Source organism: Amphiura filiformis, chromosome 20 (genome assembly GCF_039555335.1).
Source record: "Amphiura filiformis chromosome 20, Afil_fr2py, whole genome shotgun sequence".
In the NCBI taxonomy this organism is placed as follows: Eukaryota; Metazoa; Echinodermata; class Ophiuroidea; order Amphilepidida; family Amphiuridae; genus Amphiura; species Amphiura filiformis.
In genome coordinates, this window is record NC_092647.1 from 5596976 (window position 1) to 5620958 (window position 23983).

General features: G+C 37.3%; 1 protein-coding gene across 1 annotated transcript; it reads right to left on the reverse strand.

Annotated features, from left to right (window-relative positions):
• Positions 1-950: 950 nt before the first annotated feature.
• On the reverse strand, positions 951-16039 carry LOC140143007 (perlucin-like protein). The gene is made up of 5 exons (XM_072165034.1): positions 15754-16039; positions 9455-9613; positions 7862-7953; positions 6847-6957; positions 951-995 (listed from the first exon to the last, which is right to left on the reverse strand). Exons 1-5 carry the CDS (start codon positions 15821-15823, stop codon positions 951-953), a joined length of 477 nt encoding a protein of 158 aa, XP_072021135.1. The 5' UTR covers positions 15824-16039.
• Positions 16040-23983: the final 7944 nt, after the last annotated feature.

Consider the following 23983-nt stretch of genomic DNA (forward strand, 5'->3'; position numbering starts at 1 on the left):
GAAAAAAAATCAGTATAAAAACAGGAAAAAAAAAAAAAGAGACAGCACGGAACCCATCTTGAATATTACTTATATACATTAACCAGGCAAATTAATGCAATTTTGTTTTTAAGTGTTTGTATGTAACAACTTCAGTAACTTGTACAATAGAGTAAAAACAGAATTATTACATGAATGCGATAATCAAGAGTTAGTGATCACCTTTAACGATTCTAATAATACCAGTTTTGAATTTGGAGATGCAATTTGCTTCTTTGACTTCCTTTGGTAAGCTATTCCACAGCCTAGGGCCAAGTGACAAAACATTATTAAGTCGATGGACCTCGGCCCGATAATCATTTTTACCTCTTGTATCATAATTGTGGATAGACTTCATATTGATGAAAGTATTATCAAAAGATCTTGGTAATAGACACATGTGGTATTTGTACATAAATAGACCCAATTCCTTATTATAAAGTTGATACACATCAAGAATATTAAATTTTTCAAACAATGGCTTTGTATGACACAAATAGGAGCTGTTAGAGATGACCCTTACAGCTCTTTTTTTTGAAGCTTTACAATTCTATCCAAAATATTTTTATTGGCATTGCCCCACAATATTATACCGTAAGTTAAGAATGGTAAGATAAGGGTACAGAACAACTGGTACATGTTGGGTTTTGGTAAGAAATGTTTGAGTTTGTTTAGTACACCAATATTCTTACAGCATGTTTTACAAATACTATTTATATGCGACCTCCATGTGAGGTTATGATCTAGAGTAATACCAAGAAATTTTGCATCATATACACGTGTCAACTTACATCCATCAAGATATATTTGACAATCATTGGTAATATCATTAGTCTGATGAGGTGTTCCAAAGAACATAAGATTTGTCTTGGTGGCATTTAAAGACAGTTTGTTACATTTGAACCAATTTACAACCTCTTTTAACTCTCCATTCATAGTATCACATAATCTTTGTATATTACTATCAGAGTAGCATACTGTTGTATCATCAGCAAACAGTATAAATGATAAAAGTGTTGATGTGTTACATATATCATTCATATAATAAAAAGAAGAGGACCAAGGATAGACCCCTGTGGCACTCCACAAAGTACATTTTCATATGATGATTGAGCACCATTAAAGGATACAAATTGTTTTCTGTTAATTTAGACATCTGAATACCTACATTATTTCTAAACATTCTGCCAATTGCTATTCCATTTGATTTTCACTCCAAATTGAAGCTAGTTTTGCAAAAAACGAGATTTTCCTCCATCAGTTCGTTCAAAATTTCAGCGCCGACATGCGTGTTTATTCTAAGAGCCATAATGCGGACGCGATTGTAATCATGTAATTGCATCCAATTATAGTTATATCATCCGCTTTGAGAACAGTCAATTGCGTAAGCTGATCTATGGCCGAGTGGATAGAGCGTTGGACTGGGAATCTAATATGAACTATTTTGTGGGTTCGAGTCTCCGTGTGGCTGAATTTTCTTTTTTTCTCTCTTTTCTCATTTTTATTTCCTTTCTTTCCTCTTTTCTTTCTCCTTCTTTTTTCATTTCTTTTTTTTTTTTTTTCATTTCTTTCTTTCTTTCCTTGTTTCTTTTTCGTTCATTTTCTTTCTCTCTCTTTCTTTCTCCTTTTCACTATTTCTTTATTCTTTCTTGCTCCTTTCTTTTTAGTTTTTTTTAATTGATTCGCTGAGTGCAGTGAATCGTGATTGATTGTTTTTCACTTTATATAATTCAGAAATTTGTAGGCCTGCTAAGTCTGTCTTTTTGATTTTCATCCCAAATTCGATTTAGCCTTCAAATAATTGCTTTTTGATATTGTTGTTGTTGCCTACCCTTACATTGTAATCAGGGGAATAGCAGCATTGATTTCATCATAGATATCAAGGCTATAAATTCAAAATCAACACATTTTCCAGGGCGTAGCTTGACGAAGTGCCCCCAATCAATTTTAAAATTTATAAAATCCTTGTGAAAATTGCCGAAAACGGCTTGTGACACCCCCTCCCGGCATCCGAGCTCCGGGCACGAGCTAAGCCAAGTTTCATAGCCTTTTCATGTCTTGACCGTGGATCGATATTCTATTGTAAGTAGGCCTACGTCCCGGTACGCTTGTTCATTTTCTGCATGGCTGTTTCTGTTATGAACTTACGCCCCTCTGAAATCAAGCGCATGAAAAACTCTCGGCTAACCTTAAACACACTCATCAAACATAAGTTATACATTGGGGCATATAGGCCTATGGGTATTGTATGTCAATCAAATTATTCATTATTAAAAGAGGAGGCCTATTTGTTACAAAAAATAAGAATGTCAGAAAAGGAGCATCCAGAAATATGTTGGTTAAAAAGAACAAAATGAGGATCATTCGGGGAGATATATTTAATTCGATCAGAATGCAAAGAGGAGTCCTTGCCCTCCTAAAAGAAAACTCCTGGCAACGCCACTAGAGAGTGTGAAAGTGAGGATAGATCAATAGATGGAGGGAGGGGATGATATAGAGAGGTGGTGGTGGTGGGGGGGGGGGTCTAGGGAGAGCAAACAGATAAAATGGGCTTGTGTCCTGATGGAAATATAAAATTGACAAAGCTAACATTTACTGGAATAATAATTGAGCTTTTATTATAATAACGAGAAACAATAATATAGACATAGACCTATCACAAGAATATTTAATTGAAACATGTTTAGAAGTATAATATTAGCGTATAGCTCATAACATATGCCTAATTCCCATTGCATTGGTCATCGCCAAGAGATGTAATCCATGTTTATTCAAACTAAGCGCCTATTGTAATAAGTGTTACCAACAAACCACTTCAGCAAACAAAAGGGAGAAATTTGTTGCAGTCGCTTTTACATACCCTTCTTTTGATCACCCATTGATACACTTCCCCTAGTTTAAACAACAAGACGCTGTTGGTACAGAAACGAATCTGACGTTCGCGTTAAAGTGAATTTGAGCAATATATCGAATCGATATTTTTGAAGTTGCCGTTAAAGTTCCAGTAACTTCATTCCGCAAAGTCTCTAGTGTATTCTATTTGTATAAAGTACACTTTGAGTGGCGATGTGGAGATGCATTCAAGCCGATGTACTAAACACCGTAGCAGTCTGCCGCCTGGACAACCAATTCTTTAGAAATGCTTAGTCGCGCTAAAAGTCGATCGATACATGTAAAAATCAGCACAATTCAGAGATACACCTTTTTGCTATGAAATTAATTTTCTCGGTCAAATATAAAGCAATATTTTTTTTTTCTTCAGTAATGTCAGTTAAAAACTTGGTGCTTGAATATACATTTTTTTAAATCCTGGTGTTAAAATTAAGCATCAAATTGTGTCTTTTAGTGTGATATTTTTGATTTTTATAGGCCTTGAATTCGCCTGCGAGCTTTTTACGGAATTCATGTTTTAGCGTCTCAAACTAACATAGTTTGCTAAAGAAAGATATTTCCCACCTCTGTAAAGCACATCGTGTGGGTCTATATGTTATAGTTTTGTCAGAATTTCCGTTTTTGTTTTACCCTTTTTCCATTTATGCTCCGAAAATGTCAAACTAAGTAAAAGTAGGCAATGGTGAGTACTTTTATCTCGAGAGCAACCAACAGAAATAGTCGATATTTCCTTTGTTGTTATCCAGGTCAATTTTTCATTGAAAGCAAATTGCCCGACCAGCGATTAAATCCCCAATTGGGTGTTCTGGTTAAACATGATCAGTAGGAGCGCTATAGGTCTGGGAATTTCTTTGCTATATTGAAGTTCTGGCAACACTATAGCCATGCCGGTATTCCTATTAAACCCAGGGATATCGATCCAAAATGCTAGTACTAGCCTTTAGATTTCACGTGTTGATTTAGAAATTTTTCAGCCGACAGTGAAAGATGGTGAAATCAAAACGGAAATTCTGACAAAACTATGATATATAGCTCACGGTGATGTGCTTTAGAAAGTTGGGGAAAATCCTTCATTAGCGAACTATATTACTTTGAAAAGCTAAAAGGTTGATCAAGAAAAAGCTCGCGGGCCGAGCTGAAGCCTATAAAAATCGAATATCTTACACTAAATGACTGAATTTCAGGCCTAAGTTTAACACGAGGATTTAAAAAAAAAAATCAGTATCAAGCATTATAGTTTTTCCAAACATTTACTGAAAAAATTAAAATTATTGCTTTTCATTTGGCTGAGAAAAAATTTTTACACTGAAAAGGTGTAACTCAAAATTTTGCTCATTTCAACACCAATTTCGATCGTTTGTATTGCCTCATTAAATGACTGAGTGAGCCTTGCAGAACAAAAGAATCGGTTGTGCAGGTAGCTGACTGGTAGGACAATAATGACAAGTTTTTGCGCCATTGTGACCTTCGACACCTCACCAATTCTAGTTTTATAATTTGAGGTGTATGGATGTCAGAAACATTGGTTCCACTAATGTAGCAATAAACTACTCAAGCACATAGCGCCATGTACTATGCCAAATCGTAACATTTATTTGTTTAAGGTTAAATGCAATTGATTTTCAAGGCTTGATTCCAGAGGGGCGGAAGTTAATAATGGAAACAGCCATGCAGAAAAGAACGAACTCAGGCGTACAATAGTGTATCAATCTGAACTAGAACACGGACAAACCGCGGCTCGTGAGTCATCCTATATGTTGCAGGGATAGGGAAGGGGCGACCATGATAGGACCATATGGGCTGATATGGGGGGGGGGTGATTGTGGGCAGCCGTTTTCGGCAATTTTCCTTTGGATTTTCTAAATTTTCAATTTTTAAAATTATCCTGGATGATATCTGTCGTGAAATAAATCAATGCCTCTATAGGCTATAATAGCCCTAGTATGCCTATTTATACCCTGATTATGCAATATATAGGCCTATAGGCCTACAACAATAACTACAACAACAGTAACAAAACCAACAACCAATATTTTGTTAATCTAATTTGTAAAAATATATTCATAGGCCGCGCCTAGACTAGTATAGCCTAAAAATTCCTGAATTATATAATGTAAAAAAAACGGGCAAAAACAATCAATCGCTGCAGTCAGAAAGAAAAAAAAAAAAAAAAAAAAAAAAGTGAGAGAAAAATAAAATAAAATAGATGGAATGGACCACATAGGGACTCGAACACGTACCAAAGTTTTCCAGCTCAAAACTATAGTATTATATAGTCGAACTTAAGCCCAGCGCGCTAACCGATTGAGCTACTGAGTGATCTGTGAAATCGATTGATCTCAAACTGACTATTATGGAATAGGGCATACCAGGCTCTTATGATAAACAATCTCATCACCGCTGTAAATGTCGGAGGTATCGATGGCGAAAAACCTCGATTTTTGCAAAAGTAGCTTAAATTTGGAGTGAAATTCAAATGGGAAAGGAATCGACATACTTTTGAGAAATAATGTAGGCAGTTAGAAATCAAAATTAATGTTCCACAATCCAGATATCGATAATGTAACATAACAGTGTTTTGTGGTACAAGATTCTCGAAAATTGTTCCCAAAAACGGGCTAATAAAATTTAATCGGTACTGTTTTGGTTCTTCCCCATGGCAACATTATTTCTTTGGTCGATTTGTAGTTCAATACAAAAAAGGAGAAAACAATCACTCGGAGTAGTTTTATACGGAGCGAATATTTGAAAAAAACTGCATGGAACGTGTTTTTGATCTTGTGAACACGGTGCGTAAAAATGATTTAAACGAAGGATTTTCAAACGGATTCTAAAAATTTGTATAAAGACACAAAAATAATGTTAAGATACGTCCATGCACCAACATTTGACTCACTGCGATATTTGATTGCTGAGAAAACGCGGTTTTAGAGAACAACTTTATACGTCTTTTATACGTTTTTATACGTTTCTTCGTATAACCTTAATAATTGGACTACCGCTGCTTGCCGTAGCGCGTACCGTAGTTGCTAGTTGAAATAATCGTTTGTTATGTCGTTGCAATTAGGGCTTCTTGCATTAAACTTCATATCGCAAACTTTTTAGGACATTATCTTCTACACACAAATGAATAGACAATCTGTCCGTTCGAAACTGCGTCGGGCAAATTCGTAATCTGTTTACCTCATTTCATATATACTAGGTTAAATAGCAAAGCAAAGGATTTTATGACATAAACAACTTTGATTGTTATGTTATATTGATGATCTTAAATTGCTTCATAACTTGAGATTTTGCTACATTTTCTAATTTCTTCTTTTGTGATAATTTGCTGTCAACGGCAATGTGAGCTTTGTACGGAAATTCCACGATTGGTCGATTCAGAATAAATTTACATCTAGAGGGTAACATTGTTTAAATATCTGCGCCTGGGACTATTGGAAAATGCCGTTGCAATTCAAGTTTCGTTTAAAAATCGCAAACTCTCTGATGACAGCTCTTGCATAGAGTTCATATATATATGTAATTTTTTAACTGATTATGTTCTTGTTGTTGTAAAAAGTGTGAATTTTTTAATATCATTTATTTTTATATTTTGCCATATGGTTACATAACTCTCTAAGGCCAAAGTTTAGTGTCGAGGTCATAATTATTTCCTTAATCAATTTTCCATAATGCGTTAAGAAAACTTGTAGTGGTTTTGTGCATACATGAAAGTGCATGTAACAGGAATGGACCCACCTGATAGTGATGGCCACCTCTGCAAAATCATATGAAAGATCCCTTTATGGACTCGGGATTAACTCAATGCCTTTGTGTGGGAAACGGAATAAATTACGAGGCTAATAAATTATGAGGCATGGAGTTACCAAAGACTTCATCAGCCACATAATACATGTATCGTTTGTATTTTTTGTTATATTTGCGAACTCTTACCTGTTTTACACGTGACTGACGAACAAGATCTGTTTCATATCTCCATAGGTGCACACAATCTTCGTCTGCAAAGTTGTTTGGCTCGTTTTCTTTCCAATCAAAATAATCGAACTATGTCAAATAATTTTGGAATACATGACATCAGTAACTAAGGTTTCAAATGACTACAATTTGCTCCCATTGGTTCGATCCAACAGATGGGACCAAAAAGGAATAATTTTTTGGTATACCCTGCGCACCAATAAATAATAAATAATAAATAAATAAATAAATTTCGGAATTTATATAGCGCTTTTTCCAGAGGATTCAAAGCGCTGTAATTTCGCTGCGTGGTGAATCATCACAATCAGATCGCATCAACTAGGCTAGTTGCAGCCGAACCTGGCGCAAACCCATCCGCACTTAGATTGTAACATCCACCCATTTTCTGCAGCTCCCCAAATTCCATTGGGTGAAGGAAGTTTTTGATAACGAAACAACTAATCACCGATTTTGAAAGCAGGAGGAAACCGGAGATACCGGAGAAAACCAAGTATAACCCTATCCATATTCTTAACCATAACCTTAATAGTCAAAGAAGAAATAAGATAAAGAACAACAAAGTAGGTAAATGTGTCTCCAACGGACGAGGTACAAAACACACCAAGGGTCAAAGGATGATACAAGAGGATACCTAGAATAGAAAGATTCGAGCCAGGTATACCAAATTGGTGTGGGGAACAAGACAAAGACAAGGTGAAGACTGATGCAGAATGTAAACCATGATGGTGTACACAGATAATACACTTGTAGCTATCAGTGAAAACTAACATTTAAATAAGAATCTTTTCTTTATGCAAATCACTTATTATTACTTTTAGGGCGGGTAATGATATTTTTGGTACATCGAGAAGGAGACAGCAATTTGACTGGAAATCTAGTGAGATCTTACTAATTTTATTAATCTACTAATCTAATCAATTCGATCATTCTTTTTAAGAGTGTATAGTGAGTGATAAACATACGCACAACTTACAGGAGTCCCATCGGTCCATTGAAAATTGCCCTCTGAAGATGTATCATGAAGTCCAATCCACATGCCCTGAATACCACTTGCTTGCATTTCATCTTAATTCAAAATAGAGAAAATACTCCATATCAAAGAATATCAAAGAAGATTGTCGAAGTATGGGTGGATGACTATAGGAGCGAACTGAGGGCTAGTCTTAAGGAAAGGATTTAAAACCGATTTTGTAGGAATGTTCTGCTACAATGTAATATGTTTCAGCTAAAAACTAACAATTTTAAACCAAATTGATGAATTAGAGCGAGACATTAGATATTTAGGAGATTTTTGGGCCTTGAAGAAGTATGCTGATCTGGGGTCTTGGGAGCGGATACCATGAGAGAGTGGATTTAGAACATGAATTAATCATAGAGAGCGGCTGACGGCCAGCGACGGGCCTTGAAAAGAGGTCTTATTGGGCCATTGACCGGTATAAACTTGATATCTTCCTAAGGGGCGCACCATTTGATTTCCTGGAAAGGCATGGGAGGTTTTGGAAGAAAAAATATCGCCCATTACTTTTCCCCCACTCAATTCTGTATAATTCTGTAGAAAGTATACGGGCGAAAAATAAATCCAAGCTCCCCTTAATGCTGCGGCCGAACTGCAGAATATAACTATACGATCGTGGCTATGGTATTATTATTATCACACCGTCTTTGAATGGCGTTATAGTAAAGGGATTCTGTATTTTATCTTCTAGTACGAATTTTGTTTGTCATCTACTCCACCAAACCAACAATCATGAATAGACCGATTTGATCGTAATATTAATGTTTACTTTCTTACCAAATTTGATTTTACCAGATTTCGTGATCCTATCATCCTCTTTTTATGACATTTTTCAGTAGATATCCACGAAAAAAGATTATTCCCAAAATGTCAGTTGATTCCGATTTTGCGTTTGCGAGTTATGCATTATTATGTGTGTTACACTGCTCCATAGGCCACTGTTGTAATTTCGTTCTGGTATACCAGAAATTTTTGGTACATAAACATTATGTAGCCAGAGGTTTCCAGTGTTATAAAAATCTCAACTTTTTTTGAGAAAAGTGGGGGGATGAGGTTGTGGATCACGAAATGCCCTTTTAATCGTGTAAATAATTGCTGTTCACAGCATGGAATACTCGCGCACATAATTATGTTTCTAGCAATGATATTCGAATTCGACAGCTTCACTTGATGCGACACTACTCAATTGTTGTCTTTTATAACCGATAGCTTTGACGTTTACCATTGTGTTTGGTTCATTTATCACATCAAACGGGACGTCGGCAGTTACACTCTAGATCACGTATATGATCCACTGCATGCACCATCGCACGATGGGAATGAGGCGAGAGCGTTTTTATGGGAGAAGCAGTGAACTACGTCACTTTTGAGAAAGCCATCATCCAAGATGGCGAAAGCTAAAGATGTGAATGATATTCTGGATTTGTCTACCTAATAAGTTTCTGATAACTGATTAATATTGATAATAATACCTGCCCATAAATACGGGTTATCCAAAATTAATAAATTAATGTGAAACGGATTGTAATACTAGCATACAGTGATACTTACGTAAAAGAAAGGTATTTTCAGCAGCGCTATGTACACTAGTCAACTCGGCACCCATTGATTGACACGATGTTTGTGCCGCATGGAATGTTAGCCGATCCGTGGATATGAAGTAGCAATTCTCTTCATGAGGGAGCCACTCAGGAGGACAGCTACCATAAACTAACAACAGAAAAATATTGAGCTGATCATTAATGCTTGTGGGACAATCTGGTCTAATTGTTAGTGTACGCGCATTTGGTGCATGAAGTACGGGTTCAATTCCCTGCGATGGCTTGTTGAAAGCAGTCTGAGTTTAATTAGCAACAGTAAATATAGATTCAATTCAGATGCAAGTTCTGCTCTCCCCATGGCACATTTAGAATTGGGTATATTAACCATGAAAGTACTCAATCCCTCGGAGGGTGGGGAAGTGAAGCCGTTGGTCCCATGTATTCGCCCATTGCACGGTTCCGCCATATGCCTCGGACTGGCTATAGACATGAAAGGACGAATTACATAACTTTACGCAATGTTATATGACTGGTTCAATTCCCATTCATGCATGCTGCCATATCGAGGCTCTCCTCGCATATGGCGTAACCATGCAATGGGTGAATAGATGGTCATACCTGTGCATGTAGTTCGTATCAAAAAGAATAGGGTGTACTGTACCTGGCTGTACCAATCCGTCCCAGTCCTGTTTGGATATTAACAATCTGACACCATGAACTGACACGTTTACTTTCACTTACTGTCTTGGAGGAAGTCGCCGTGCTGTCGCCGGTCATCAGACACGGATCAAAAACTGACAGCTACTTAAACTTACAAAGAGAAATGCGCTACTCATTAATACTTTGTTTAAAGACCATATCTAAATGACGCCCGTTTGTTACAATCGAGTAACGATGATGAGGGTAATGAATTTTAGTTCAGTATAGTGCGCGGGATCGGGAAGAAGCGGAACTTATATGCGTTTGTTTTGGGTGCCGTGACATGATATCAGCATGAACAGCAGTGCTGTGATCTTGCGGGTAATGTATGAATGTACGAAGAGAATAGTGCTTCATCATTTTCATACAGATGTAGTCAGTGATATAGTGGTATACAGCCATTTTCAAAATGTCGCCAGTTTAAATCCGACCGAGGGCACATTTTTCCAATTTATATGTGCTCTAGCAACTCTGGAATAAATAAAATTCATCCCATTCACACGTAGGCATACAATATGTTTATGTTGTATTAGGTTCATCTGGATTGTTCTATTTGATGGGAATTCATACTATCAAATCCATTTTGGTGACATACCTTGCTTCTTCTTCTTTCCTAAAGCCGAATTTAAGAAGACAAAATGCCGTAAAAAGAGAAAAACTCGAGTGGATCCAACAAAAAGGAAGCAAAATTCCATCTCAAAAAGCTTCCGCGAACGCATGGAAATGCAGCAAGCCAGATTTGAGCGGAACCCAGTTGGGAAAATGGGTTGTAAACGAGTCAAAATACGGAGAGATCGATGGTGCGGTATTGGAAGAATATATCGTCGCTACAGTAGAGGCATCTCAAGAGTGATGCATTTCCACTTAGAGCGGAGATTTTAGGCGCGATTAAATCATCAAAGTATTCAAAACCGAATCTTGACAAAGATGAACAGTCATCTTTAAACCAATTGAAAAAGGAAAGTTCCATCATGTTCCTTTCAGCTGTCCAGGGTCGAGCGACAGTGGTGATGGATAAAGATCAGTATGAGGAAGAGGTTACCACCATGCTTAGCGATGAAAAGACATATGAGAAACTGAAATCTGACCCTACAGCTCGGTACAAAAGAAAACTGTACCGCAATTTTGACTATACCTAAAGAAAGAAGGTCGTCTTTCAACGAAGGAGTACTGACGTTTATACCCAACTGCGGCAAATACACCTTGCATTTACTGTACTCCGAAGATTCACAAGGGGGGGAACGCTCTTAAGACCCATTGTGGATTACATCGGTTACGCAACGTCCAGGGAATTCGGAACTAGCCATCATCCTTGGTCCACTGGTAGGCTTGACTCAGCATCATGTTAAGAACTCGAAGGACTTAGCCGATGACCTTGAGGAGTATTTATCGAAGACGAGGAGGAATTTATCTCACATGATGTGGTCTCGCTCTTTACTAATACTCAGATTGACATGGCACTGGACATTATAAAAGATCGCCTAGACCGAGATCTTTTGAAATTTGTCTTAACAACTATATACATATACGAGTGGATATTCATACGTAGTGGTAGATAAAATGATTAAAGAGTTTAACTTCAACACTACACTATTTTTCGCTTACCTGGAACGTTTTCACTAGTTCGACTAGCGTCTTCAGCAGATGGTGATGCTGTGATGGTATCTTGTCTACGGTCGGGATAACCTTCACTGACGACGTCATATGATTGACAGAATGACGTCATAGGGGAAAGGGAGGAAGAAGAAGACGGTAAACTTCCTCGACACCTTAGTTTGTCGCCAACAAGACGGAACTTCTCCTCTCACCACCCACTTGAACATAAGCTCAGTGTTGTGAGAACGCTACTTCATCGCGCGGAAACTGTTGTGACAGATCAAACAGATAAGGAGGAGGAGATCGCTCATGTTAAAAACGGCCTAAGGAACTGTGGATATAAAGACTGGACTTTCTTCCGCGGCCAGCCCAAGGAGAAAGACAGCGCTTCTCAGAACCCGGACTCGGAGACGACCAACAAAGGTTTTGTCACCTTGCCTTACATAGAAGGCCTTTCTGAGAAGTTACACAGAGCGTTTAGGACCGCGGGAGTTTCTACCAATTTCAAACCACAAAATACGCTCAGGAGTGCTTTAGTAGCCCCAAAAGACAAGACAGAACCCATTAAGCAATCTGGTATTGTGCATGAGATCACCTGCGCTGATTGTGATGCAAGTTATATCGGTGAATCTGCCAGGAAGTTAGAGAAAAGGATTAGTGAACACAAATCCACTGCCGGCAGTTCCAAATCAGCGGTCAGGGAGCACGTAGTCAGATCAAAAGGACACCAGATTGACTGGGAAAATGTAAAAGTGCTAGAACTGGAACAAAAAGAATATTCCCGCAGAGTTCTTGAAGCTATACACATAAGAACTCAGAAACCGAGACTGAATCGTGACAAAGGACTCGAAATAGACCCAATTTGGGACAACCTACTGATGCCCAAGGGAGGCGCCGCTACATCGTAACATCCTATGACGTCATTCTGTCAATCATATGACGTCATCAGTGAAGGTTATCCCGATCGTAGACAAGATACCATCACAGCATCACCATCTGCTGAAGACGCTAGTCGAACTAGTGAAAACGTTCCAGGTGAGCGAAAAATAGTGTAGTGTTAAAGTTAAACTCTTTAATCAACTATATACATATTTCAGCTTCCGCGACACGATTTACCAACAAAAGTTTGGTACGGCTATCGGTTCTCCTGTTAGTCTCATTATAGCTAATTTACACGTGGAATGGTTGGAACAACAAGCAGTAGCTACAGCCCCCATCACATGCAAGCCTAGAATGTGGAAACGATATACGTCGACGATGTGTTAGAAATAATCACAAAAGGCCGCGCCTAAATTAACATACCACATCAATCAAATTGACATTACAGGGAACATCAAGTTTACCCATGAGACAGGAGGCGGTCAAATTCTTTCTTAGACACCCTCATTACGCGCAAAGAAGACGGCTCGATCAAGTTACTTGTGTACCGGAAAAAGACTCATATGGACTTGCATTTCACATCTCACCATCCATTAGAACATAAAATCAGAGTTGTGAACCAGTGGACAAGCGGGCAATGCGGATAACCTGATTGGGCCTTCAACAAGAAACGCAAGGACAAGACTGGACAGCAGAAAAGTCTAAAAAGAAAAGCGATACAAACAGGAAAAGTCGGTTGGCCGTGGTTCCTTTTGTTGTTCTTTGATTGTCACACAAAGTCAGGAGGATTTTTAACAAGCACAATGTTGCGGCAGCCTTCAAACCGTACAAAACAATACGCAATATTTTAGTTCACCCCAAGGACAAACGGGACATATCGAAAACCTCGGACTCTGTTTATGAAATACCATGTAAGAATTGTAACAAGACCTACAAACTTCACGCTTGTTTGGCACACGTCTCAAAGAACATCAAGGAGAAGCGGAGAAGGCAGCACTTAGGAAACAATAGCTGACAGAAGTAAATAAATCTGTTATTACAGACCACGTTGCGCAAAACAACGTGTCATAGGTTGGGAGGACGCTAATATCAGATAAAGGGAGGCCAACAGGAATAAAAGACAGATTAGAGAGGCAATTTGGATCGGGAGACGAGGGCGAAACACCTTGAACAGAGACGAAGGGAACTATTTCTTACCGAATATTTTCGACCAGCACCGCCACCGGCAGCAACTTCAGGAAAGAAGAGGAAGCAAGGTAGCCAGTCGGATGCTGCGTAGCAGCATGAAACTGTAACAAGGTATGTCACCAAAAAATGGATTTGATAGTATGAATTCCCATCAAATAATACAATATGTTTGTTTAAGTATGGAGGCACACAGCACCTACTATACACAGGTTGTTATTTTCTCTACTAAAGAGTGAAATATTATTCCCTTATACCAAGAGCAACTCCAGAATGGAATCTTCTACCTGATTGCACCAAAGAAGCTCCCTCACTTAAGAAAGGGCAGGGTGACAGGCTGCCTCTAAGTATAAAAGTATTCCTTAAGATAATGCATTCACCTTGCTTTCTTGCCCTGCGGGGCCATCATATATTAGAACTCCATTAGTTGCGAGTTGGAAGGCTAGCGGCATCTGATGTTTTAAGCCCTTACGGGCTGGGGCCTAGTATCAACAAAATCATAAAGGCCGCAAGGCCGATAGGGCTGAGGCCGGAAACTCCCATAGTGAGGACTTGCAACCAACGGAGTTCCAATGACCTCGCAGGGCAATAAAGCTAAACCATGCGTAACCTTAATGTTATGTTGACCAACAGAGGGCGTCAATACGTAGGAAATTCCAGAAGAGAAAATAAAAACCTTAGGCAAACAGTACATACTGTAAATGCCTACGTGTGTGTCAGCCCTTAATCATCATTTGAATTCACTATAAACACGCTGATTGATGAGTGTCATCGAGACGAAAACAGATTTAAAGGTACACTACTTTTGTTTTTGCGTACAGTGAAGAGGACCGGGAGAATTCATCTTATCATAATGAAAAAAAAATAAGGAGCTCAAAGACGTTGTTGAGTAAATGAAAGACTGACGTAATTTTAAACAATGAAAAAAATTGTGATCCATAAAACAAACCTTTCATATCAATTGTAAATTTAGCCTAAGTACATTCTCCTGTTTTGTATTGTGCAACAAACCGATCATAGAAATAATGTTGCCACTTATCAGAACCAAATGCAGTAACTTAATTAAATTAATTTTTATCCCCGCGGTACAGATCAATTTCCCTTAGATTCTCTATTTTATTGTGTGGTAATTAGACTTTATTCTGTTATGAATTTATTGCACTTGAATTTATTTGGCACGTGTACATTTTATGACAAAATTTAGTATCCTTTTCAGATGCCAAAACATGTTGAATGTCTATTTTGTCTACATGGTCTGATTTAAATGTATGCCAGTTTGTATTATTTAATGCAGTTACATTTATTTGGCACATGTACATTCTCATAATGTGACACATTTTGGCAAATTAATAAATGTACGAGTACATCTTTCCTGTAGACTACTTTACAAACTATACCTGGCTAACAAGTCATATGATTGCTTTGACAAAAGTGTTATAGTGATTGTTCATGATCCATATCATTTACTAAGAGTTTTAAGCTTTGATTTTGTATGACAAAAGTCATAAAACAGGAATACGTGTAGAATAATGAAAATTACTGGCACGTACACATTTAGTTTTCGTGCAATAAAATACAATAGTTGTTCATGTATTGGTATAATACAGGTTGCCAATGTTTAACTGGACAAGAAAAAGGTCCTGCTGCTTTCCGTGTTGATTACCTGAACAACTATATAATAATGAACTCGTACTATATGTAATCTTGTTCTGCAATGATGGTATGATACTATATACGTTCTATTTTGTACTATATATAAAATATATGATGTATATAAAATGTTTAAGCATTCACAGAAATAAAAGAAATACTTCTCAAGACCATATTAAATTTAGTTGGCAAAGCAAGTACAAACTGACAAAGCACTATGCAAATGATGTTAAATTGAAAGAGTTAAATACTTTTATGTAATCCAAAATTTAAAAAATAATCCACGTTTAGTTTGTTTACCTTGAGCTTGGCTTACGAGGAAGTAGACGAAGATGATTGGTATAGATAAGGTAGAGGTAATCGCGTCCATCCTTAGATATTATGAAGACTTACAATACTGCAGCCTAAACTGACTTAAATATTGCAAAACATAACGATCAGCGAACGATGGTCCAATATGGCTGTGCCTTATTGTACACAAGGCGGACTTGTGATTATATTAGTGAATTTGGGCTTAAAACAGGTCTCTCTGCAGGAAAAGTAAGTAGAAATACGTGAAGCGTGTTACCTACGACCAGACGTCAAAAATCCCAGAAATCGTGTAATACGCATGCGCGGATTTCATGGTTCGTATTAGTCTCGGTCCTAGCCGGTTTTAGTCTCGGTCCCAGCCGATTTGTGCTCCTTCGTCACTGAACAAACCGTCTGGCGACAACCTCATAGTATGTCTTTCTTGATTGGCTGAATTAACGCAGTAAAATATGGGGTTGCCAAATAAGGCATGTTGATGGATAGTCTGTGTTACAGACCGTGTACCTATATTATCCATAGGGAGAGAAACTACTGTGAACCACACGCTCTCGGAGACTCACCGCCGCGCCAGCCGCTTCGCCGCTCACCCCCCACTTGATCGCGAGTCCGACACTATCTCGAGTCAGTCTTTGACAAAGACTAGTTGGTGGACAGCCATGTGGTGATATAAATCCCCGTATAAATCGTTGCCAGTCGCTAATATATTGGCGATATCAGACGATTGGCGCCTCAGTGGCTGCAAGCTAGCGTACATTTTGCGTTTGCGGTATCTCTGATCACATAACACGATTTTGGCGCATAAAAAGAGTTCATTGGTCAACAAGTAATCGCTCGTCTCTTCGTACTGGACTGGAGTATTATTGTATGAATATGAAAAAAAGGTATATCAAGCAGAAAAGAGTAGGTCACCTGTCGTAATTATGGCAAGGAAAAATATACGGTCACCATATACGGTGTAGAACTCTGACAAAGATTATATTTAGCCCTACTGCAGGTAAGTTTTTTAAATATAATAAATACTAGGCCTAATGTTAATACTAATCTTGTGGGCCTATTTATAACCCGCTAAACTTTGATTTCGCCTATTTATCATGCTTATACCCCTGCTTACATACCGTACCGTACTAATTTTGTAACGGTTGGAGGGTTTTGGATACATGTTGGGGATTAAAGGTAAGTGTATTGTTTAAGGGTACATCTTTGGGTTTAATGGCACGGGTTTTGGGTTTAAGGTACGTGTCGGCGTTTAAAGACCCATTCAGTGATCCCAGTGCAAGTGTAAAAAAATTAAAATTGTTTATAAATTGCTTAAAAGTGAAGGACAGGTCATTCAAATTGTCGTTTGGTATTTTTATATTACAAATTTGGCAAAAAAATGAAGAAAACAGCAGTACTGGCGAAGTTGAAGCCACATTCAAATACATGTATATAGCTAATTTAGATACTGTCAGTATCTAAATTGCAGATTCGTGTAAAATATCTTATTTTGTCTTAAATACACGGCTTTTGGTCGAACCACCCGCAAGCTATGTTAGCACATCTATGACAATATGACAAAGGTACCAAAATCTGAATGTTGATGATTTTTACGATCGTCCGGATGAGCAAATCTGTGAATGGGCCTTTAAGTGTATATGTTTGTTTAAAGATATAAAAATATACTAGAATTACTGCTTCTATTGATTATAGACTAAAGATGTGAATTTTGTTTTTCATCTTTTAATTGTCTTTATCTTTTTTACGAGGCAGACAACAAAATGGCGGATGCATACGCCGATACCTTTTATACGGAGGTCATATCATTACTATGGATGGAAAAAATAGTTAAGTTGAAGCTATCGCCATTACTGGTGGTATTATCGTAGAAGTGAGCAGTATGGATCAAGTATTTGGCCGCAGGGGTCCTAAAACTGAGATGATATTCCTTAATCAGCAGACACTCATGCCAAGATTCATTGAGCCACATACACACGCTGTACTGTTAGGTCAGCTACAATCTGTGTATAGGCCTCATGATGCAGTCATGTCTACAGTAGAATTCATCTCGACCTTTGCAGGACTTAAACCCCATTAAAAGCTATTAAACCAAGATAACACTCATTGAAACAGCTCAACTGATTAAATCGGATTTTCTCTGGTTGTGCAAATGTCTCTGTTTTCATGTGCGATATCGCAATAAAGCTGGTATTATAGCTTCAGTTGGGTAACCGATTATAAAGGAAACGAAAGGAAACAATGGTATGTGTACCTTTTTTCACGAAATGAGACAATGGCCTGCTTTTTGTAAACCAGCATTCTTGAAAATGAGCAACATAATGATTGTTGACTTAACACGGTTTGGAAATAATTTCTTCATATTTTTGGTGTTATCTGTCGTTTACATATCCTTCCTAAAACACAAAAGTGCGACCCTCTCCAAACACCTAAATTAGCTAAAAATTTAGGACATGTTACAAAACTATATTGTCCAGAATTTTAGAAGAGTACTTTTAATATTGGCCGGTTATTTTTCACACAGCGACGTTAACTAGGCAATTTACTACAGGGTTCAAAAGAAATAACTCCCCCCTAAAATTACAAAACATTTCTTTGCATAACTTGACATATATTTTGTTAATTTGAACAATTCAAAAAGCTGTGAATAGAGGAATCGTTTTTCAACCCTCTCAAAGTTGTTTCATTTGCAAAAACAATATTTTTGGGTAAAAATAATCACATTTTCCAAAAATGATGCTTTCAGAAAAAGTTGCACTTTACCACTTTATGTACAAAACATTTACGATATTAATGTTAAGGTTGATTTAATTCTTGTTTTTTTCTTCACCTTTCTGTCTCTGATCCTTCAGGCACCCATGCAACCATCATTCAGTGCAAAACAAAGATTTGTTGAACTTAATTTCGGCGTAAATTAGATTTTCTTTGAAGTTTTTAATCAGCAGTTGTTTCAAAATGATAAAATCACTATGAAGGAGAAATGAGCTCTCCACGCATAAATTTGACCAAAAGGGTGAACATTTACCTGTATTGGGTCTGTTGAAGCATCTTGCATCTTGAGTTTAAAAATGGTGGCCTTCTTGGATAAAGATGTAACACTCATGATGTGGCCACAAGAGATTGGCTGCATGCAGTTAATTGGTTGAATGCTGACTTCCAACCTCCAATCTTTGTTGGCCATTTCTTCTTTGTCATATACGCCTTTATTCAAGGGAGCCGTTGCTCTAGATTTGTGCAACTGTTTCTGTCTACAATTTGCAAGTAAATTTTTAGCCAACGAAAGAAATAAACATTACACTGCAAACCTTATTTCTACTCCTATAGTGATTTTACCATTTTCGAAACACCGACTGAAAACTCCATTCATGTCAAAATCCATGTCAATGAATCATTGTTTTCTATTGAAAGATGATTGCATGGGTGACTGAGTAATCGGATACATACAATTTAAGACAAATTAACTAAAAATTTACATTGAACACATTGATATCGAGAACGTTTTTGTACATTACATGTATAGGATATTGAAAAGTGCAACTTTTTCTGAAAGCATCATTTTTGGAAAAAGTGATAATTTTTGACCAATAAAAAATGATTTTCAAAAACAAGGAAATTGGGAGGGTAGCAAAAAGATTCCTCTATTCATAAGTTTTTAAATTTTTCAAATCAACCAAATGTATGTCAAGCTATGCAAAGAAATGTTTTGTAATTTTAAGGGGGGAGTTATTTCTTTTGAACCCTTTATTACCTATAACATTAACTAAAACACCAAAGTACGCATATTTCCAAACATCTAAATTAGCTAAAAATTTAGGACATGTTACAAAACTATATTTTCTAGAACTTTAGAAGAGTACTTTTAATATTGGCCGGTTATTTTTCACACAGCGACGTTAACTAGGCATATTCCATACTTTTAACGTAGGGCTATTTGTAGAGGTCACGCGTCAATGGGAAAGAGCACTGTGTATTGTGTATAGGAAAACGGACAGTAACTGCAGTATGTATAAACATAGGTGGTCTTAATTACGGGTAAGCCGGGTATATTTAGTGGGGTTTGAGATATTCATTAGGGGGTTGAGTTAGCAAACCATCTCATTTGGGCAACCCCAGCAAAGACAACACCGATTTCATAGATTAGAAGTCTTACATGTTTTTTTTTTTTCAATAGTGTGATGTGCTCTGAGTAATTTAATTATTTATCTCTGTTAACAAAATTAAGAGATATTTCATGAATGGTGACATGTGGGGAATCCCTTCTCATGCATCAAGTTGATCAAAACAAATTGAATCACATCTAATTTTGGATTCTTGGAATATGCCCTGGTCTCTATGTTATATGTGACCGTACACCACGAATGAGCCGTAAATTCCCTAAATTGTATTCTGAGTTACAGTGTAAAATGTGCATGAAGGTCGTATTCATCGGTACCTCTAGCTGGCGCGACATCTATCTCATTTTGATAGACACCAAACAAAATAATCCTATTGTTGAAGAGGATAATATGCTTCTACCTTAGATGGCTATAGAGTTTTTAATAGCTCTGGTCAAGTGGTAGATTACCAGGCATTGTATTTTGTATAGGTATGTATAACCAACAATTAACAATGAGAGAACTTTCTTGAACCTCGTTGACTTGTGGGGATGATTTGAAATGACCACCAATTATGACTGTTTGATATTTATTGCCAGCAATGTGGAAAAAGAGACACATGTAGAAACTAAAAAAGCTACCATTTTGTTGAAGGAGCAAAGTTCAGCAAACCATAACCCCGCTTCTGGATATCGTTTGAAGTCAAATAATATACCATTTTAAAGCTTATGATGTATATTTTCTAAACACGAAATAAAACAAAATTGACCGGTGGAGGAATTTACGGCTCATTCGCCGTGTACGGTCACATATAGTGTTTTACACCATTTGGGGAATCCCTGAAAATATAGTTGATGACATCATTTTGGAAATTCCCCGGGAAGTGAATGACACAATGGTCTATTAATATATTATGTTTTTAGGGGTATTAAAGTGGAAAGCAATTTTTGCTCTTTGCAGAATATGAAGAGAGATTGTAGACTCCCTACATGTGTGTTGGTCGTCATTGTGCTTCAAAAGGAGGTACATTTTAACCAGTTTGTATAGCCAATAATGTGCAACGAAGGAGATTTTTGAGTGTATGAAAGACTTGCTGGAGTCTGATCAAAAAATAAATAAGTGAACAGATTCATCAGGTTTGCATATCAAATCAATTAGTAATTTGTGCTTGGCAAAACCAGTGGGTTTTTACTTACTAATATTTCGTCGGAATATTACTTACTAATATCTCGTCGGAGGACTTCATCAGATGTGAGCATCTGATCCACTTTCCCGGGAAACTGGCTTCCGGTTTTGAGTAGTCTTACTTCCAGTCTTCAAAAGATTCCATGTAAATAGCTCACGTGTCGCGGAGAGTGAAAAATGCAAAACCCGACAAATTCGGAAGCTCGAGCGTTTGAAAGAGAAATGTGAGGCAAAATGATCGCCCCGAACGCCAGGACAATGTAGATCTTTCAGGAAATCAACTCAAGAAATGGGTGACTAACTTATCCAAGCACAAGGAATAATAAACGCAGGCCAAGTTCAAAACGTAACTAATCATCTCAACACAATCGACAAAACAGACAGTATAAAATTCACCTATGAAGAAGAGAAAAAGGAAAAATGTCCGGAAACCTGACGGTTCGGTACACTACCAGCTCTATACCCGTGTAAAAACGAGAAGATGTCATATAACGAAAATATTTTTAGACATGACTTCATTTGTCTTGTCCTTAACCTCAGTAAAAAAAAATGGTTTGTTATTATTTTGTGATATGATGTACATGGTGTTAAATGACCATGCCCCCTATGCTATAATGAATTATATTAAATTTGCCTGGGATTTTAAAGCCCGGATACATCCTTCTCGTGCATGTGGTCCGCTTGCAAAGGGGCAGCTTGATCTTGTTATCATGGTTATGAAGACCTGGCTTCATAAAAAAAAACCGATTGACCGGGCGATTAACACTCTAACATTTCTCTCCATTGCAACCTCCCAGCAAACACAAAAGGTTTTCGACATCATTCGCAAAAGGTTATAAAAAGTTGTTAGAAAACGTTTTAAATGTCGGGTTATTTAAGGGGTATAAAACGTATTTCATAACATTAACCTACTGCAAATATTTTAACATAATCTAATTTAAAGGGGCATTTCGTGATCCACAGCCTCATCCCCCCACTTTTCTCAAAAAAAGATCTTTATATCACTGGAAACCTCTGGCTACATAATGTTTATGTACAAAATATTTCTTGCAGATTAATTCGTTTAGCAAAGATATCGTGAAATTTGAATTTCGATTGCCATTTGGTCTAATACCATTTCGTCTAATTCCCGTTTAGTCTATATTCAATTAGTCTATTACCAAAAAGGCTAATTGCCACTTAGTCTAATAATCATGCAGTCTAATGTCCATTTAGTCTAATATTGTTTGGTCTAATAACCGGTATGTCTACTAACCATATAGTCTAATAACCATTTGGTCTAATATTTCTTTAATAACCATTTGGTCTAATACCCATTTGGTCTAATAACCGTTAGGTCTAATACTCGTTTGGTCTAATAACCAGTTTATCTAATACCATTTCGTCTATTTATTAATAAACTAAATGCTTGTAAGACTAATTGGTTTGTAGACCAAAGGAGTATTAGACCAAATGGCTATTAGACCTATTGATTATAGACCAAATGGGTATTAGACTAAATGGTTGTTAGACTTAATGGTTTTAGACATATTGGTTATTAGACTAAATGGTTATCGGACCAAATGGTTATTGGACCAAATGGTTAAAGGACCAAATGATTAGTGGATGCAGTGGATATAGACTTAATGGGTTTAGACAAAATGGATGTAAACGAAATGGATATTAGACCAAATGGTATTAGACCAAATGGCAAATCCCCGAAATTACAACGTATCGTCTATGGAGCAGTGTAATACACATAATCATGCATAACTCGCAAACGCAATATCGGAATCAACTGAAATTTTGGGAATATGCTTTTTTCGTGCATATGTACTGAAAAATGTCATAAAAAGAGGATGCTGGGATCACGAAATACTCCTTTAAGTGTTGACTAAACAATTGGCAAAAAATGTTTGCAAAAAATAGTTTACAATAACATTTTGAAAACATTTTAAAAATATTGTTGTAGTGTGTTTCATACCAAATGTTTAAAAACGTTTTCATGACCTTTATATAACCCGACATTTTAATGTTATTTAAACGTTTTTACCAAAACCCAAGATATAACTTGTTTATGCTGGGCTATCACTACCTTTAACATCCACGGCATATTTGTTGTTACTTTACCTTTAGATAAATCCACAATGGCAGTAGCCACATTAGCAGCAGCCGCATTCAACAGATCCGAATTTGGAATTACTCAAATCAGTGAGATTCCATCGGCGCCAGAAGCCAAGTGTATGTATTACCTAGACTCCATATTTACTGTCATTCAAATGAACGACACGCCACTAACACGCCCTCTAGGAGACTACGAAAATTACAGGGAAATCCAAGATCGTGAAGAGAAGGTAAAGGAGCTGCATAACATGACTGTGTATTTTACTCAATGCGGATGTACTGCTCAACAAATGCATCTTTCTCAATGATAAAATGTGCGCAGTGGCGGCGCCAGGAATTTTTTTCGGGGGGGCATTAGGGGGGCAAAGTGAATTTCAGGGGGGGGGGGGCAAAATCAACAAAGTTTGCGCAAAATTACCGTAAAAAGTGGAAATTTTCGGAATTTGTTGGTTTTTTTCTGGGGGCAACAGGGGGCAAGAGTTCTGACTGGGGGCAACCCCCATGCCCCCCGTGGCGCCGCCACTGAATGTGCGGCGACGCTTGGAATGCCTTTAATGAAATCAAAGATGTCGACTCGTCAGTGATAGTTTCAAATGATGACATCATTATCGATGGACAACGTCGGATGGTCAAGAAGGTTATGTTCTATAAGTTGTAATGGTTGAATTATAATTATGAATTCCCGATGAAAGAATTGGAAAAGTACTTGAAATATAAACAAGAGGAAAGGGACAAGGCAGAATCAAGTGTCTGTATTATTCTGTGATAATTGATAAGAATAGCAAAGTTGAGATAGGATGGTGTTACGCCAATCATCCAGCTACCACCATCATCTCATATGT

What these genes read in the sequence shown, in the direction of transcription:
- LOC140143007 (XM_072165034.1), bottom strand. Translation starts at nt 15,823, where the DNA reads ATGGACGCGATTACCTCTACCTTATCTATACCAATCATCTTCGTCTAC. An exon ending in CCTCGTAAGCCAAGCTCAAG is followed by an intron (nt 9,614 to 15,753) that starts GTAAACAAACTA and finishes TTCTGTTGTTAG; the next exon opens with TTTATGGTAGCTGTCCTCCT. An exon ending in GTCAGTCACGTGTAAAACAG is followed by an intron (nt 996 to 6,846) that starts GTAAGAGTTCGC and finishes ATGATACAACAG; the next exon opens with TATGCTACTCTGATAGTAAT.